The sequence below is a fragment of the Ambystoma mexicanum genome, chromosome 6p (assembly GCF_040938575.1).
Source record: "Ambystoma mexicanum isolate Mex_15411 chromosome 6p, UKY_AmexF1_1, whole genome shotgun sequence".
Taxonomy (NCBI): domain Eukaryota; kingdom Metazoa; phylum Chordata; class Amphibia; order Caudata; family Ambystomatidae; genus Ambystoma; species Ambystoma mexicanum.
Window position 1 is genome coordinate 89,042,803 of NC_090935.1, and position 16,940 is coordinate 89,059,742.

General features: G+C 44.2%; 1 protein-coding gene across 2 annotated transcripts in view; it reads left to right on the top strand.

The window, feature by feature from the left end:
* The window catches only part of CD72 (CD72 molecule), a 196,254-nt gene that overhangs the window by 43,003 nt on the left and 136,311 nt on the right, over nt 1-16,940 (top strand). For both annotated transcript variants that reach the window (XM_069626763.1, XM_069626762.1), the window contains exon 4: nt 953-1,282. In XM_069626763.1, coding sequence (XP_069482864.1) covers nt 953-1,282 — 330 coding nt within the window. The remainder of the gene's footprint in view (nt 1-952; nt 1,283-16,940) is intronic.

A 16,940-nucleotide genomic window follows, 5' to 3' on the forward strand; every position in this document is an offset into this window, starting at 1 on the left:
TTCAGCTTCATGCTGGAGGTATATCCTCCACTTTACCTAAAAAGGACGGCAGAATTATGATTCGGTAATTCTGCCAATGGCAATTCCGTCAAAAATAGGGATTTACACTGGCTACCACCATTTGTAATCCTGTGATAAACTCACTGGACCAAGTGGCAGTAACAGTAATTCTGTTTGGCGGTATTCTGCTGGATTTACTGCAGGAATACTGCCAAACTCGTAATGAGGCCCAATGTGTTTTAATCAGATTTTAACTGGTCGAATTTCTTTTCACATTTAATTTTTATTTTTAACACAGACTGCAGGGCAGACACCATATCCCCCCACACAGTCTACCACACTTCCACCCCACCCCAGACAATATTTCTTGACCCCAACAAACCATCTAACTTTTGATAGTGAAACAAAAAAACGTACAAATGATTTGAGGAAAAAAGAAAGTTGACCACTAGGGGGTGGACTAAATCACAAAACCCCTCATTTGTTTTGTCTGGTATGGAGTGGAGGCACTGTCAAATGAGTTTGTCATTGTTTTAATGCCACCTACATTAAAGTACACACCTGTATGATCTCAAATGCTCCTAAAAAGAGGGGTTTACAGCCATGCACAATAACTTTTCAAATAAACAAGAGCAGTTGAACCCAAATAATTAGTCCTGTCCTTTGCAAAAGTCTAATCCAAGCTATTTAGTGGTCTGAAATAAACGAATACCAGCACTGTAGGCAGTGTCCACATGCAACCTGATACTGTTCCATCGGTATAAGGAGGGAAGGGAAGGTAGGACAAGGAACTTGAGTGAAGTGAATACAAAATAGACATTTGAGGTTGGGGATTTTGGGAGTGATGTTTTTGGCGTGGTATTGGAAACCAAAACCCCAAGTTTAGGAGAAACTCGTATTAGTATGTGTGACTAATTTCATAGTAGCATTAATGTCAATTTTTTATACTCAGTCGTTCAGGTTTCTAAGAAACACAATCGACAGAGCAGCAACTTCACCCTCACCCTCCGAATGCAGGATGATATATTGGAAAAGCAGAAGCAAAGCTGTTGGGAGGCTCAGTTGGCAGTGAACCAAACCACCAATGAGGTCTTTCATTCCTGCCAGAGATCCCTACAGATAATCCGAGAGCAAGGGGAGCAATGCCGGCTGCAACTACAGACTTCCCAGGAACAATTCAACCAAATGGTGAACAAACTAAACCAGACAGAAACAAAACTGAAGGATATTGCAAAACTACTGACAGACACACAACAATTGCTCGAAGGTTATGACGAGACAGGTACGCTTTTTCTCTTTTCTATGTTACATGAAGAATATTAGGGATAGTTGGGCAGGAAACAAGACTACTGAAACATTTATGGACTGGGCTTGATAATACCTTTTATTAAAGGTTTCCCAGGTTGGGGGGGATCCTCACTCAGAACTGTATCTGTGCAGCTGGAGACAGCATTCTGCCATTGTTTAACCTAACATGCCTTCCTTCCTATGATCTATGCTGATACACATTGATATATGATTTGTATGCCATTATAACTGTCAGCAGTTGATGCATTTTAAAGTAGTCAGTAGCTAGGTGTGGTACCACATAGAGATTGTATATATTTGCCATATTAGAATTGCCAGAGTACAAAGTGTGTTATTAATTGATGTATATATCTTGAACCTTATTTATATATAAAGAACTGTGTTGGCACATACCATAGTGTGTAGACATTCCTTTGTGGGGGGATTGGGGACTACACTGTACTTAAGAACCAGTCCGCAGCACCTCCTGAGAGCTTAAGCCTTGGTTGCTCGTCCATTCTACCATATAGAGAATCTTGGTTGGGATGTCCTGTGCTTCTACTCTACCATATAGAAGGCAGGAATACAGATAACCCCCCTCCAGTCTTTACACTGGTGGCAGCGGTGGGATGCTAATGGTTTTAAGCATCAGTGTGTAACCTTGACACCTTCAAAATATCCCCACTTGGTTGATTTGAGGTTTTAGTTGTGTACTAGGATAACTTCACTACAAGCAATGGAATCTATTGCAAATGGCAAATTGACTAGGAAGAGCTTAGAGGCTCTCCAGCGTGCTTGTGAAGCCAGGGAGTTAGACTTTGTGGATAAGTCTAGGGCTGAGCTGATAGCTTGCCGGGTGGACTACCAGACTGATTTTGATGCTCTTAATGAAGGGGGGATGAAACCACTGAGGACCCTGCCCCTGGGGTTATTATTGAATCTGTTTCTGAGACGGCCACCTCTCCTGCTGCCTCTATTCCGAAACCCAGCATTATTTCTTCAGGGAATGCCTTGAAACTTGAATTGGCCTTTGAATATAAAAAGTTGGTCGCTGAAGCTGAACTTAAGAAGGAGGAGTTAGCACAGCAAGAGGGATCTTGAACTTAAAAACAAGGACACCCGGGACGCGTGTTTCAGCGCTGTGAGAGATGGCCGCTTAATCTGTGCATTCCTGCGCCGACATAATATTATCATATCTTCTTTTCTGCCCAGCGCATAACATTCTTGATATAATACCTCCAATACCTTAATAATACCCATTGTGGTCCGTGGAGTATCCTGTTTACCGTGCTGTGGCTGTGCTCGATGTCCTGCACATGTGGGTGGGCCAGGACTAAAAACTGCAAGGTTCCGTGACTTTGTAGCTGAAGTTCCAGTCAGCTATTCAGGTTTGTGTGTCAGGCAAGGCAAAGCACACAGAAAGAGTGGGAAGCTCTTTCCTTCACACCACAGGCCCGGCTATTCAACATAACTCTGCGGCCTTCTTGTTTTACTGGACTTAAAGGTACATACAGCATTTTAAGGTGCACCAGATTAAATATTATTACCTCATATTAAAGTTTCCTTTGCTATTTCAATTCATAGCAGTCAAATACTGTTTAAGCACACGTGGCTGATCTCTTGCTGGCTACTTTGTTTTCACAAGTATTGAAAACTCGCCTGTCATTAAAATACCACATCATTCTAATGCGCAATTGGTTAGCTATAATTTGTTCACATGAAAGTATGCTTGCCATTTTTAAAAAATAGTAGTCAAATGCCTTCAACAAAATATGGCTGAATAGTAGCTGGCTACTTTTTCTTATAACTCTGCGCAGTTACCAGGACCGCCTTGGGAGTTAAAATCTCACCTGATACGAGGGTATCTTTAACTATTTAATGCACTATTGATGGAATACGATTATTTCACATAAAAGCACAGCTGCTATTTTGAAATATAGCGGTTTATGAATTTATGGCTGAACTTTAGCAGGCTATCTGTCTTGCCAATTGACACATTCACCAAAGATACAATGAGAATTGAAGGATACATTTTTAGTGGTTCAAAACTGATGCCATTATTCCCTCGTTAGCATTTGCCATGACATACCTTTGTCTTTGGACAATTTACCTGTAAAGGAGATACCTGCTGGCGAAAGAATTGTACTAAAGACAAGTGCAGTGCAGGTGTACAATGAATAGTAGGTGTGCCGTTGGATTTAACTTCTCAATATGTCATCAAAGAAATACCTATCTCTCCATCTAACAAGAGACAGAAAAGTGAATTGCCGATGCCTAAAGAAGACGCTCCTGATTCTACTTGCAAGCCATTCTTATGGAAATAAAAGCCCTGAAACCCTTTATGGAGGCAACCAATGTTCAAGTACAACAAATCGATGACAAATGGTCCGCTTTTGAAGCAAGTATCACTGAAGTTAGTAGTACTGAGGACATTATGGGTAGAGTTCAAGTACTTGAGAATACTGTTAAATCCCTGCAGAAGCACATTGTAAATTTGGAAAATCGCAACAGAAGAAACAAGGAACAACATACAAATGGTTGGACTTCCTGAAGGCATTGAAGGAGATAATCCAATTTTTTTCCTTAATACTCTTCTAATGAAGCTCCTAGAACTCCCATTGTGAGTTAAAGTAAACATTCAGAAGACTCACCGGAGTGACCAATGAACTCAATCAATACAGCCCTCCAACAGTACTAGCAACAATTCATCTAGAACCTTTATATTTGCTCTACTAGACTACACTCATGTGCTTCTGATCTTGGAAATGCCAAAATAATAAAACCACTTGCATGGAATGGTAGAAGGATTTTCATCACTCAGGATGTATCTAATGTTACAGCGGCTAGAAGGAAAGAACTACTTGCTCTTAGACCTGCTCTTAAACAACTCAATGTGAGATATGGCATCATACATCCAGCCATTCTTAAATTGATTCTTAATGGCCACACATCTACTTTTCAAGACCCAATTTCCCTAAGACAATTCATCCAAAATCGGAGGAGAGATTACATGGATACATCAAGACCCCCTACTTGACCGTTACTACTTATGTTTCTTTAATCACTACTGATTTTCGCCATAAAGGCTCCCCATCGGAGCCGGGTGTAAGGATGGCTATCTCATCAGTGGCTCTCTCACCACCATTTTCTTCTTTTTACTCAACATGGATTGGAGTGGTTGCTTCCTGTTAGCCACAACTGTTTTCAATGTATTTTTCTCTCGTTTGATGTTATCCATGCTGAGCCTGTTGGTCTCCCCACTCCCTTTATGTATCCTACCTTATGTGTCCTTGTCAAGTGTGCTTATGAAGTCTGCCACCTTTTTGAAAACAATATCTAGTTCTTGGTTTAATATAACTCCTTCAGCATTTCTTGTGCCTTTCATAACTATTGCATCCCTACGTTTTGTTTAGTGTTTATTATCCTGCTGTAATTTCATACATTCAATGTATCAACGTGGAATGTTTAAGGGTTACATAACCCTATTAAAAGGCAGAAAATTCTCTCTCACCTTAATAGAACTAAACCCTCCATTGCCTGTATTCAGGAATCTCACCTTTCTAATGCAGAAGCGGCTAAGCTTGAGCGTTATTGGGTTGGTCACGTCTTCTCGAGTGCCTCTAATGGAAAGAAAAATGGCGTTATAACTCTAATTAATAAGAAATGTAATTAGCCAGTATTAGCAAATTAATCCAATGATATAGGTAGATGGATAATGGGAAAACTTTTAGTTGACTCGACTGAATTTACTGTCCTTAACATCTATGGGCCTACATCACAAAATCCCTCCTTCTGGGTGCAACTTAAAAACCGTTTCTCCAACCCAAAAATTCTGATTGTATGTGGAGTCTGCAATGGGATCATAGACCCATACTTGAATAGGAAATCCAATGTTCATTATGAACTTACCAAATCCCATATGCAATTCACCAAATTTATTTCACTATTGGGCCTTATTGATATCTGGCGTATTACTCATCCCTCGGACTCTGAATTCTCGTTCTTCTCTACCCCTCACAAAACTCTATCTATATCAGACTATATATTTGTTTCTATTGCGAGTTGCCTTTTACACACCAAAAATGACTGTATAGCATTATCAGATCATACACCTGTTCATATACAATTATCCTCTCCACAAAAGTTTAGAAACTCTAACAGATGGAGATTCAATTCAGCCCTCCTCAAAGATGAACCATTTACGCCCTTCATAATACAACAACACGATAATAGAAATCAAGACACCTCAGTTTCTAACAACTGGGACTGCTACAAATCAGTCCTTCGAGGACACATCATCAAACTTAGAATTCAATATAATAAAATCGTAACCCAATACTCCTGTGATAACCTTTTAAAATACAGATCTAAAATCTACCTATTTTCTCATAGATTAAGTAAGTTCCCGGCCACTATTGCAGTCATTAAAGATTGCATAGGCAATAGAACGTTTTTGGTTTAAGAAATTATTAGTCTTCTCTGATTTCTATAAGAAACGACATACTTCTGAAACATCTCCTAAGAATGAGCTAATTCAGAAGTTTCTTCATGAGACACCTCACTCTTCATATCCATTAACCAATCTTCAGTCGCTCAATGCCCCTATATCCATTAGTGAAATTCATAAAGCCATCAAAGACCTCAAAAAAGGCAAAGCTCCTGGTCCTGATGGATACTCAAGTGATTTCTATGCATACCTTAAAGAAATTTTAGTACCTAAACGTAATGAACTCTTCTCTCATTGTATCCAAGATGGTGGGGCTCAGGGATCATTTTTGGAAGCCATGCTCATAGTATTTCCCAAACCTGGTAAAGATCTTGGACTCCCCCAAAGCTACAGGCCCATCTTCCTTATCAACACAGATTGTAAAATCTTTGCGAAGATTTTAGACCACAAACTTCTATTAGTACTGCCTAAACTAGTTAAACAGGATCAAGTAGGCTATATTAAGAGTAGACTATCCTCTTCTAACAGAAGATTGGTTCTAGATTATTTAGACTTTATTCATGGCTCCAAAGATCCATATGCAACGGTTGCCCTTGACGCTGAGGAAGCTTTTGATCAGGTTGAATGGAGCTATATGTTCGAAGTTCTCAAATGGCATGGTCTTGAAACCCCTTTCTTAGAAATCATCAAAGTTCTTTACTCTAATCCGATGACCTCCATTTTCATTAATGGACACATATCCCCTTATTTCCCTTTATTTAGAGGCATGCGCCAAGGATGCCCTCTGTCCCCTCTCCTATTTATCTTTTCCGTAGAACACTTCTTGGAAAAAAATAAGACAGAATATTGACATAAAAGATATAAGATGTGGTGATCTACAAATTAAATTGGCAGCATATGCTGATGATGTCTTATTACTACTCAAATTCTCAGTTGTCTCAGGATATAAACTGAACACAGACAAGTTGGAAATATTACCTCTTAATGTACATTGTACCAAACGCCAAATAGTAACCTCAGTTATGAAATGGTGTCTGAATGGTTTTATATTTCTTGGCCTACATATTTCCTCCTACATCAAAGACATCATTAAACTTAATACTGCTTCCCTAATATATCGAATAGAGGCACACACACACTCCTGGTCCCCTCCTGTCATGGTGGGGTAGATTAGAATCCATTAAAATGATGATTTCACCTATTATTTGGTATCTTCTACTCATGTTGCCTATTCCTCTTTCCTCCTCTTTCTTAAAAATCCATTGATACATGTTTGGCTACATTTCTTTGGGGCAAAAAGAAACATATATTGGTTCTCAGTAAACTCAAACAACCGCGGGCAGCTGGAGGGGTTGGGTTTCCTGATTTTAGGAATTATCATATAGAAACATATATTGGTTCTCAGTAAACTCAAACAACCGCGGGCAGCTGGAGGGGTTGGGTTTCCGGATTTTAGGAATTATAATATAGCCTTTGTGTTAAAGCAAGTTCAATTATGGTTTACCCATGAACGTTCTATGGATGTACCCCAATGGTTATGCCTAGACAGAGCAATGGTATCCCCTCTAAGCCTTGCTAATTGCTTTCTCATTAAAGCTAAAACTAGATTTATCAAGTGTACGACTACTATTTGATCTGCCCGCTACCTAAGAATGTATCTATTCCCCCCAAATACCGAGTCCCACCTTTGCATCTCATCATAGATTTGGTTTAATCCTCTAATTAAAATCAATAAAAAATAATGTTTTCGTGAGGCGATGGCTCTCTCTGGGTATCAAATAACTTGATCAGCTATTTGTTCAAGGTGTTCCAGTCAATTTACATGTACTTGTTGACGCATTCAATGTTCCACTCTCATTTATGCAACAATTCTTGTTTATTATTGATGCAATTGTTGAAAACTAGGACTCTCACTTCAATAAAACCATTGCTCCAAATGCTGAAAGGCTACAATCTCTCTACATACCGATTATGCCTGCATCTTCATATTACAAAACTCTTCTGCAAAACTCTTCTACACACATATTGCATGACTGCTTCTTAGCCTGGCAACAAGACTGTATATTAATGGATATTCAACTGGAATGGCCTAAAGTTTGGAACCACATATGTAAGGTCACAACTTCGGCAAACATATTACATACTACGTACTTTTTTCATCACAGAATTTCTATTACCCCTTTTCATCTTTTCAAATGTGGCCTTATGCAAAATGACAACTGTTGGAGCTGCCATCAATCTTCTGGATCCTTTAAGCATATGGTTCTTGATTGTAGATGTGTCTGGTCCTTTTGGCTTGATATTTGGTAAACCATCAAAAGTATTTTCAACATTTCAATTGACTTCTGTCCTCAAGCTCTTTTGATGGAAGCTCTATTGTTCAAGATGTTACTAGTAGAAATGAGAATTTTCTGTTTCATTTATTAATTATGCTAGCTATTAGAAAAATCAAATCCAATTTGAAAAATCTAGATAAACTTCATTACAGAATGTGGTGGTATTCAATGTGCAACACTCATAGACTAGAAAGGTGTAATGCCTCTACTGTGTCTCTATTACATAAACATGAACTAAAATGGAATCCTTTTATTGAATTTCGTGCACATTCATCAGTGGTTTAACAGTCATTTATCTAATCCTTGGTACGCACTCTTCCCCATTATCTTCTCCCCTCATTTAACTCATTACTCCTCCTGTGTATTTTCTGTTCCTGTTATGTCACGTCCCTGTTCGTAAATGTATACGTATTCCCCCTCGCTCCCTTTAAAATTGAAATTTGAATGATGACGGTAAAGGCACCTGAGCCGTTAACCCCTTACCGCCCTATTACGAAGTCTGATCGCGGCACCCTCTAAGGACGCCTCGTTTTACCAGGCATCCTTAGCGGGTCCCGCGAGCAGCCCAGCATGCTAACAACAGGCCCGTCATTAACGGGTCCGTTGTTAGCATGTTCCCCATTCCCATTTAGCCCTATGGGGGCTCAAATGGGAATGGGGATGGTCCGGGTCCCCTGAATGGCGAAATACCGGGCCCTCCAAGGTCAGAATGGCTGGTATTTCCCCATTCAGGGAACCCGGACCCGAGTTTGGAGGCCGCCATGCCCTACCTCCAAACTCATAATGAGGCCCAATGTATTCATGTAAGGCTATCCTATATCTCAAAAGTTGAGTTTTATGTTGTTACTTCTTTGTGCTCAGAGTGGATATAGGATATAATGTGATTCCTTTACACCTTGTATGATTTGATATATATAAAAACCTTTAAACACAAAAACAAGGACACTGAATGTCAAAGAATCCAGCTAGAGAAAGCTAGACTGGAGACTTCAGCCAAACCAGTTCGTCCCCTGCCACCAGGTTTATGAAAGATTTGGTTGGTGTGTTTGCGGAGGGTTCCAATATCCTCCAATGGATTGATGCATTTGAAATGGCTTGTGGAATCCATGATGTTGATAAAAGAGATTGGGCAAAGTGTTTGTTAAGTAGAGTGCCTCAGACTGGTTATGACTGTATTCTGAAACTGAGTGTGGAAGAAAGGGGTCAGTATGAGTGCATGAAAGCTGCTTTGATTGCCAAGTTTGGCAAGACACCTATCCAATACTTTAAAAGGTTCAGGGAATATAAAGAGAGAGAATGTGTCTTGGGTTGGCTGGCTGAGTGCTGCACATATGAACATGATGGAGTGGATTGATGGATACAAAGTGAAAACCTTTGTTGAATTGTCCCACAGTATTCCATGTTAACAGGCTCAAGCCTTTCCACATAAGAGAGGAAGTCTCATGTCTTCTGCTAGCCTCAGAGCAAGATGAGGATGAGAGTGAGTCCCTTCCTAATTCGCTGCATAGCAACCCTCAGGATGGCTCAGTGGAGAGAGTACATCTCTCTCCCGATCTGACACCAGAACAGCAGAGGGCCTGCAGGGCTTTGCTCTGGCAGTATGCCCCTCTGTTCTCACTGACACCAGGCCTCACCCATGGTGCAGGCACGGAATTGACACTGGTGACAGTGTACCTGTCAAAAGCAGATTTGATTGAATGTCAGATACTGTTAAGAACCACATACAGGCTGAGGTCGACAAGATGTTGGATCTCGGTGTAATTGAACACTCAACCAGCCCCTGGTCCAGTCCTTTGGTCATTGTCCACAAAGCAAGTTCCCAGACAGCTACCAAGCATTGGAGGTTCTGTGTGGACTACAGAGGAGTCAATGCCATCACCAAAACTGACGCGCACCCATTGCCCAGGGCTGATGAGCGTGTGGACCCCATATGTGCTGCCAAATTTGTATGCACCTTTTTATTTTTAAAACACTCTTTATTGGCATTTATAACAACAAACCAGAAACAATCCCAACATTCCCTTAACCCCTGCCCTTCTCCCCATCATCACCGTCAACCCTCAGTTTATTTGACTGATTCCACTATGACCCTTGTAACCTCCTCCCTGTCTCCTTTTCACCAACCTCAACCCAGTTCCTTGAATAGTGGACCCCGTTCTCAGCTACCGTCCACTGAGGTTCACTCCATGACCTTTCAACCCCATTTTCTACCCCCCCTTCCTACCCCACCTCCTCCTCATCCCATGGCTCATGGTGGTTTCAGGTCTTTAGATATGGATAAATCATTCAGCAGCTGACTCCAGTCCTCTGTTATTCTTTCCTCCTTTTCATTTGTGGGTGCTGTTAGCCTGTAATATCTCCAATCCGGCCATCCCCCATTTGCGGACATCCCCATGCCATAACACTACTGACTGTTCTTGTGGATGTTTCCAGGTAATTGCCATTCGACGTTTAGCTAAGATCAAGAGGAACCTCACCATCCTATTCAGCGACTTGTATCTTTTCCCCTGCGGGAGGATTCCACGGACATTCTCTTGGGTTATATTCCAATCTTGTCCCCAATAGATCATTCATCCCTTTGACCACCTTATCCCAGTAACTTGCTATGATCCCGCATTCCCAAACCATGAGCCAGTATCCCGCTCGGCCCCTCCCGCACCCCTGGCAGTCGTCACTCAGGGTCCCCTTCATCGCTCGTAGCCTGGTTGGTGTCAACTATACCTTGTGCAGGAGGTTAAACTGAACCAGTTGGAATCTAGCATTCCATGACACCTTCTGCACTTGTTCCCAAATCTTTGTCCATTCCTTCTCAGATATCTGGATTCTAACATCCGCCTCCCATTTACCCTTCACCTTCCGTTCCCCCCAGGGTTCCTCCTCCTGTAGAGCCTTGTATATCCGTGAAATCCTCACCTTCCCCTCTTCTGCTCCAGTAATACCTGCAGTAGTGGGCTGGCCTTTGGCTCCTCAGGTATTCCCTCGTATAGCTCTGCTAACCTCTTAACTGCTGCCCCATATGTCAAGAATAATCCCTTCGGGAGATCGTATTTCGCGCACCATTCTGCAAGTGGCTACTGACATTTACAGAATGGTGCTTGAAATATGAACCCTCCCTCAAACAGGTCCCCCACCACGCAGCAGCCCTTTGTTCGAAGCCTCTGTTCCCCCACCCTCCCGATGGCCTGCCTTAATTGCGAGACCACACTTCAGGGTAAGCTTCGTATAGCCCTTTAGGCCCTCTCTTTTGAGCATATTTCCTCCATACCTCTCTAACTGCTTTGAATACAATTGTCATCCCTTTGTTCCATAACATTTCCACCCCCTGTCTGTGAGATGGAAGACTTCCCACCAGCCCTGTCAGGCCTTCCCCATTTACTTGCCCCAACAATTTGCAATTGGGCCGCTATGAAAAACCTCTCATAATCTGGCAAACCCGGGCCGCCTTCCGAACTCAGCTACCGTAATATCACCAGTGATACGCTCCTCCTTCCTGTGTTTTACAACAGTTCCCCAATTTTATCATCCAGTATTTTGAAAAATATCTTTTTGGCCATATACGGTATATAGGCGAAGTAATAAAGCAATCTTGGGAGTACCACCATTTTGCATATACCCACCCTTCCTATCAAGGAGAGGGGTAATCCTTTCCAGAACTGTATCGAATCCCCTATTTTGGATAATGCCTTCCCCATATTATGTACAATGGTATCCTCTATATCATGAAATATGCGGATGACCATTGTATCCCCCTGCCCGTTAGCTCCTCCCTCTCTCTACCATGTAGTCCTCCCAAAGGAAACAACAGGGACTTTTCCTTATTTATTTGGAAACCAGATAGGTGTTGAAAGTTCTTCAACACCTCCAGCAGCATCAGGAGATTTTCCTGAGGATTGTTCACGTACAACAATATTTCATCAGCGTATAGTGACACTATGGCCCTCATTCCGAGGTTGGTGCTAGTCATGGCACTATTAGCGCCATGACTAGCACCAATACCGGTACCGCCACTGACGTGGTGGTATGGGGACATACTGGTCCATTCCGCCCTTTGCGGGACCGGTAAATCCCCATTTGAAAAGCCATTCCCCATTCCCATTTGAGCCCCCATAGGGCTCAATGGGAAGGGGAAAGGCGTCAATAATGGTACCACAAATTGCGGTACCGTTATTGACCTCGGTATCCCTTTGCGGGTCCCGTCCATAACGCCTGGTAAAACCAGGCGTTAAGGGAGGGAACCGCAAAGGGAGCTTGGAATAGGGCGCAAAGGGATTACCGGCACCGGTGTCATTACCGGTGCCTTGTATCCCTTTGCGCCCAGGTTGTAATGACCCCCTATATGTCTCACCCCCCCACAAAGATCCCCGCTTCCCCCATTTCTTGTCACAAAAACCCTGCCAACAGCTCCAAAGCCAATGTACATCCCTGCCTTGTCCCGCTGCCCAATTCCCACCTCTCAGACACCCATTAGTTCTTACCACCGCCACTTGCTTGTTATAAAGGAGGCCCAACCACTTACGAACACAAACCGCTTCAGTACTCAAAATAACCAGTTCCACTCCAGTGAGTGGAACGCCTTCATGGCGTCGAAAAAGAGGCTAATGCCATTTCTCCCTTCTGGGTCTTGGTTTGGTCCATTACATGATGGAGACGGCTGATATTTCTTGTTGTGTTTCTCTCTCCAATAAACCCGCATTGGTCTGGATGTACCAGCTCCGGGGCCACTCCCGCCACCCTGTTTGCCAAAATGCTCCCCAGAATGTTCCCATCAATGTGCAACAGAGATATGGGGCGATATGACATACAGTATAAGGGATCCTTCCCTTCCTTCAGCAGGACCATTATAATGGCCTCCTTCATGGTGTCCGGGAGAATATCACATTCAAAAGCTTCATCATAAACCTTCTTAAACCATGGGGCTAGGAGCTGTGCTGGAGGTGGCTTGGCCTGAGGGGTAGGGTGGGTGAGGTGGGAGGAAAGGAGAAAATTATCAATCTTTGAGAGAGTTGTGGTGAGAAGGATAGAAAGGGAAAGGCCTAAAGAGATCAGAACATCCAGAGTGTGCCCTGCAGAGTGAGTCGGGCCAGAGGGGAGAAAAGAGAGTGAGAGAGAGTCGCAGAGGTCGCAAAAGAGTACAGAGGAAGGACAGGAAGCATCCAGGTGGATGTTAAAGTCTTCAAGAAGGAGGAGCTGAGTGGTCGAGCCCAGGAGGGAAGAGGAGAGGTCCGCCCACTCAGAGAGGAAGGAGGAATTCTGGCCAGGTGGCCGATAGATGGTAGCCACAGTAAGAGAATGTCCAGGAGAGAGCGAGGGAGCCTGCATATGAGGCATTCGAAAGAGGAGTAGTCCTGCGTAGGAATGACAGAGGCAGGAATCCACTCAGGGAAGATCAGGGCTACACCCCCACCGGAACGGTTGGATCTGGGCGCGGAGAGGATATTGTAGCCATCCGGGAGGAGAGTGTCAAAGCTTGTGACAGAGCTGGCCGTGAACTATGTCTCGGTGAGACCAAGGACATCAAGGTCAAGTTCTTCCAGGAGATGGCAGATGTCAAAGGAGTGTTTTACTGCAGAGCGAGAGTTGAGAGTGGCAATATAGAGAAGATTGCCGTTTTTACAGGGAGGCGTACAAATCAGCGGTACGCCCTGCGGAGGTGTAGAAGAAGCTTGAAGGGGGCAGAAGAGGAAGGAGGAGAGATCAAGGGAGTCAAGGAGGAGACAGTAGGGGGGCAGGGAAGCTGTGGGGGAAGAGAGGGGACAGCAGGAGAGGAAAGGAAATTGATGAGGCACGGGAAATGTCTATCAAAGAGAAGGTTGGCCTGAGGGCCTTGGATCAAGACAGTACCATTCAGGTAAACATTAATGATGACCTTAGAGGAGTGGGAGGGGGCCAGGAGGGCCTCCCACTGGATGCCACCCTTAATGGGAGAAGAAGAGAAAGGAGAAAGCACAGAGACCATATGAAGAGTCCATAGGTCTGGCTAGGGAACGACATAAAGGTCACTGAGGGTTTGCCTGGAGGAGGCGCTGGTATTGGTGTCAGCGATAGGGAGGCCTAGGGTGGAGATCAGGATGTCCTTTTTAAACTTATTCCTACCAGATTTAGTGAGGAGAGCAGGATAGTCGATAGAGAAGCAGTCAGAAAAGATAGGAGAAACAGAGAGCACCATGGAGTAGGTAGGGAGAGGAGGGACGAAAAGGGGGAGGGCAGAACACTAGGGAGGGGCGCAAGCTGACGAGACACAGAGACTAGACAATAGTAGATAATTGGACAAGATGACAGGAGCTCAGATAATGGTAGAAAAGTTTGTTAGATTAATGCTTTTCTAAGAATGTAAAACCGCAGAGTGGCACTACTTTCATGATGCAATTATAAATGTTTTCACAATGCAATTTTAAATACCAGAGAAAACACACCTACATCTGCGAGTCCTGTATACTGGAAAAAAGGCCTAGGTTTCACAATGCAATTTTAAATACTTTCACAATGCAATTATAAATGTTTTCACAGTGCAATTTTCAATACCGGAGAAAACACTCCCAAGTCTGAGAGTCCTGTATAGTGGGAAAAAGGCCTAGGTTTCACAATGCAATTTTAAATACTTCCACAATACATTACAAATATTAATGTTTTCACAATGCAATTTTAAATACCGGAGAAAACAAACCTAAGTCTAAGAGTCCTGTGTAGTGGGAAAAAGGCCTAGGTTTCACAATGGAATTTTAAATACTTTCATAATGCAAGTATTGCATTGTTTTCAAAATGGAATTTTAAATACCGGAGAAAACACACCTAAGTCTGAGAGTCCTGTATAGTTGGAAAAAGGACTAGGTTTTACAATGCAATTTTAAATACCTGAGAAAACAAGAATAACACACCTAAGTCTGTTAACAGCTATCTAGCCTGGTTTACAGGGTAGAGTGAAGGCTCAATACCTGGTCTGGGCCACTCCTACCTTACTTTGTCGCTGCTGGTTGACCGCTGGCAACTGGCTTCCCCTGCTGACACCTGCAGACACTGTCGGGAGCCACAGATGTAGGAGCGGCCCTTTGCCTTGGGGGCCATCGCCGCAGGGGCTGTTGGGCAGAGGGCTGCCCTGGGAAGGTCTGTTAAGTGAAACAAGGTGGCCAATAAGTGGATGTGGGCAGGCTGGGAGGGAGTTGGAAGGGAAAGGGGAAGCAAGCAGGAACACCAGAGCCAGGGAGGGCCCGCAACTAAAATTAACGATGGATTCAAGGCCCCAGGAGGGTCGAGGGCAGCACACTCACCTGGGTCAGCCCCTGTGAGAAACGGCGAATGTACGTGGATGCCGGCAGCAAGGCCTGGCACACAGATGGAAACAGTGTCCAATCAGGGGAGGTGGGTGTGCTGGGAGGTGGGAGGGAGATGGAAGTGAAAGGGGAAGCAAACAGGGACACTGGAACCAGGGAGGGCTCGCAAACAAAATTAACGATGGATTCAAGCTCCCAGGTGGGTCGAGGGCAGCACATTCACCAGGGCCTGCAGTATTTCTGTCATCTGTTGCCTTGCCGAGCAGTATTACTGTGGGCCTCATCCCTTTTGTCCATATAAACCTGAAATGGCCCTGCGATTAGGTTCCCCTGCCCCCATAGCATGCATCATCCTATTATTTTAGAGTGGTATGTGCCCACCATACCTCTGCTAATGCCTTGCCCCCATTCTCTTGCTTTGCAGCACTCCTAGACCCCGCGCCACTCAGCCAGTCACCGGGGGTATGTGGTGACCCTGTGTCTGCTCTAGGGCCTTTTAGAATCTTGCCAGCATCTTCTCCGCTCACCTCTCATACCTGGGGTTGCCTACGTGTGTATCCTCTGTGTAACTAGGCCTCTGTGACTGGTCCTTGTCTCAGGTCAAGGAATCCAGCTTCCGTTCCCTAGTGCGCTGCCCTGACGTTGTCACTCCACAGTCACCAGTTTGGTCTGCTGTCCTCCAAAACGTTGCTTGCTACATGTTCCTTTTCGGGTTAATCAGCCCAGTATGACGTCCCGGTCCGTGTCTCCACCGCCGGGCTTATGGGCCAGCCTCTCCTTGTTTCACATGGCCCTGCAAGTCTCCGCTCTTCTGGGATTATTCTTCCCCCTGATCCGACTGTGTCTCCATATAACGTGCTCCCCGCGAGGTCCGCCTTGATCACTGCGGTGTCCTGACTCCCATCTACCCGGATGTATCGGTCTCTACCGGCCCCGCACACTTAAGGCTGCGGCGAACAGCGCTCTCTCCGGGACAGCTGCCCTGTACTTGTCCTGCCCCCCACTGGCTCAGACAGCTCATTTCCCACCAGGACCGAATGCTGGCAGCCCTGGTGGACCGGCTCCCGTTTGGGCCGACTGCCCTGCATTTCTCTGCCCATTCCACCCTGACAGAAGGTCCCGTCGGATATCTTGGTTTTACTGGCTCTCTTCCTTGCTGCCAGGCGTTCGTCCACTTCCTTCAGGAGTTAGGGCAGCTTTTCGTTCCTCCTTTCCCGCTTGGCTGCTCCAGAACATACAGTGTAAGTTTTTCCCTGCTGGGCTTTTTGTCCGCCCTCTGGAGTCAAATTTTAGCAGGATTTCAGCTACGTGCTCGTACCTCGGCTGCTGGCCAAATTTGTAAGCACCTTTGACCTCAACTCAGGCTGTTGGCAAATAAATCTGACAGACCAGGTTAAGGAAAGAACTGCGTTCTCAACACCTGAGGGGCTCTACCAGTTTAGAGTCATGCCTTTCGGGTTAAAGAATGCACCTTCCACCTTCCAAGGGTTGGTCAAACATGCACTCAGTGTGCTGGAGGCCTTTTGTGTGGCCTATTTAGACAACATTGCCGTCTATAGTTCCACCTGGGAAGAAAATTTGACTCATTTGTATGGGGTGTTG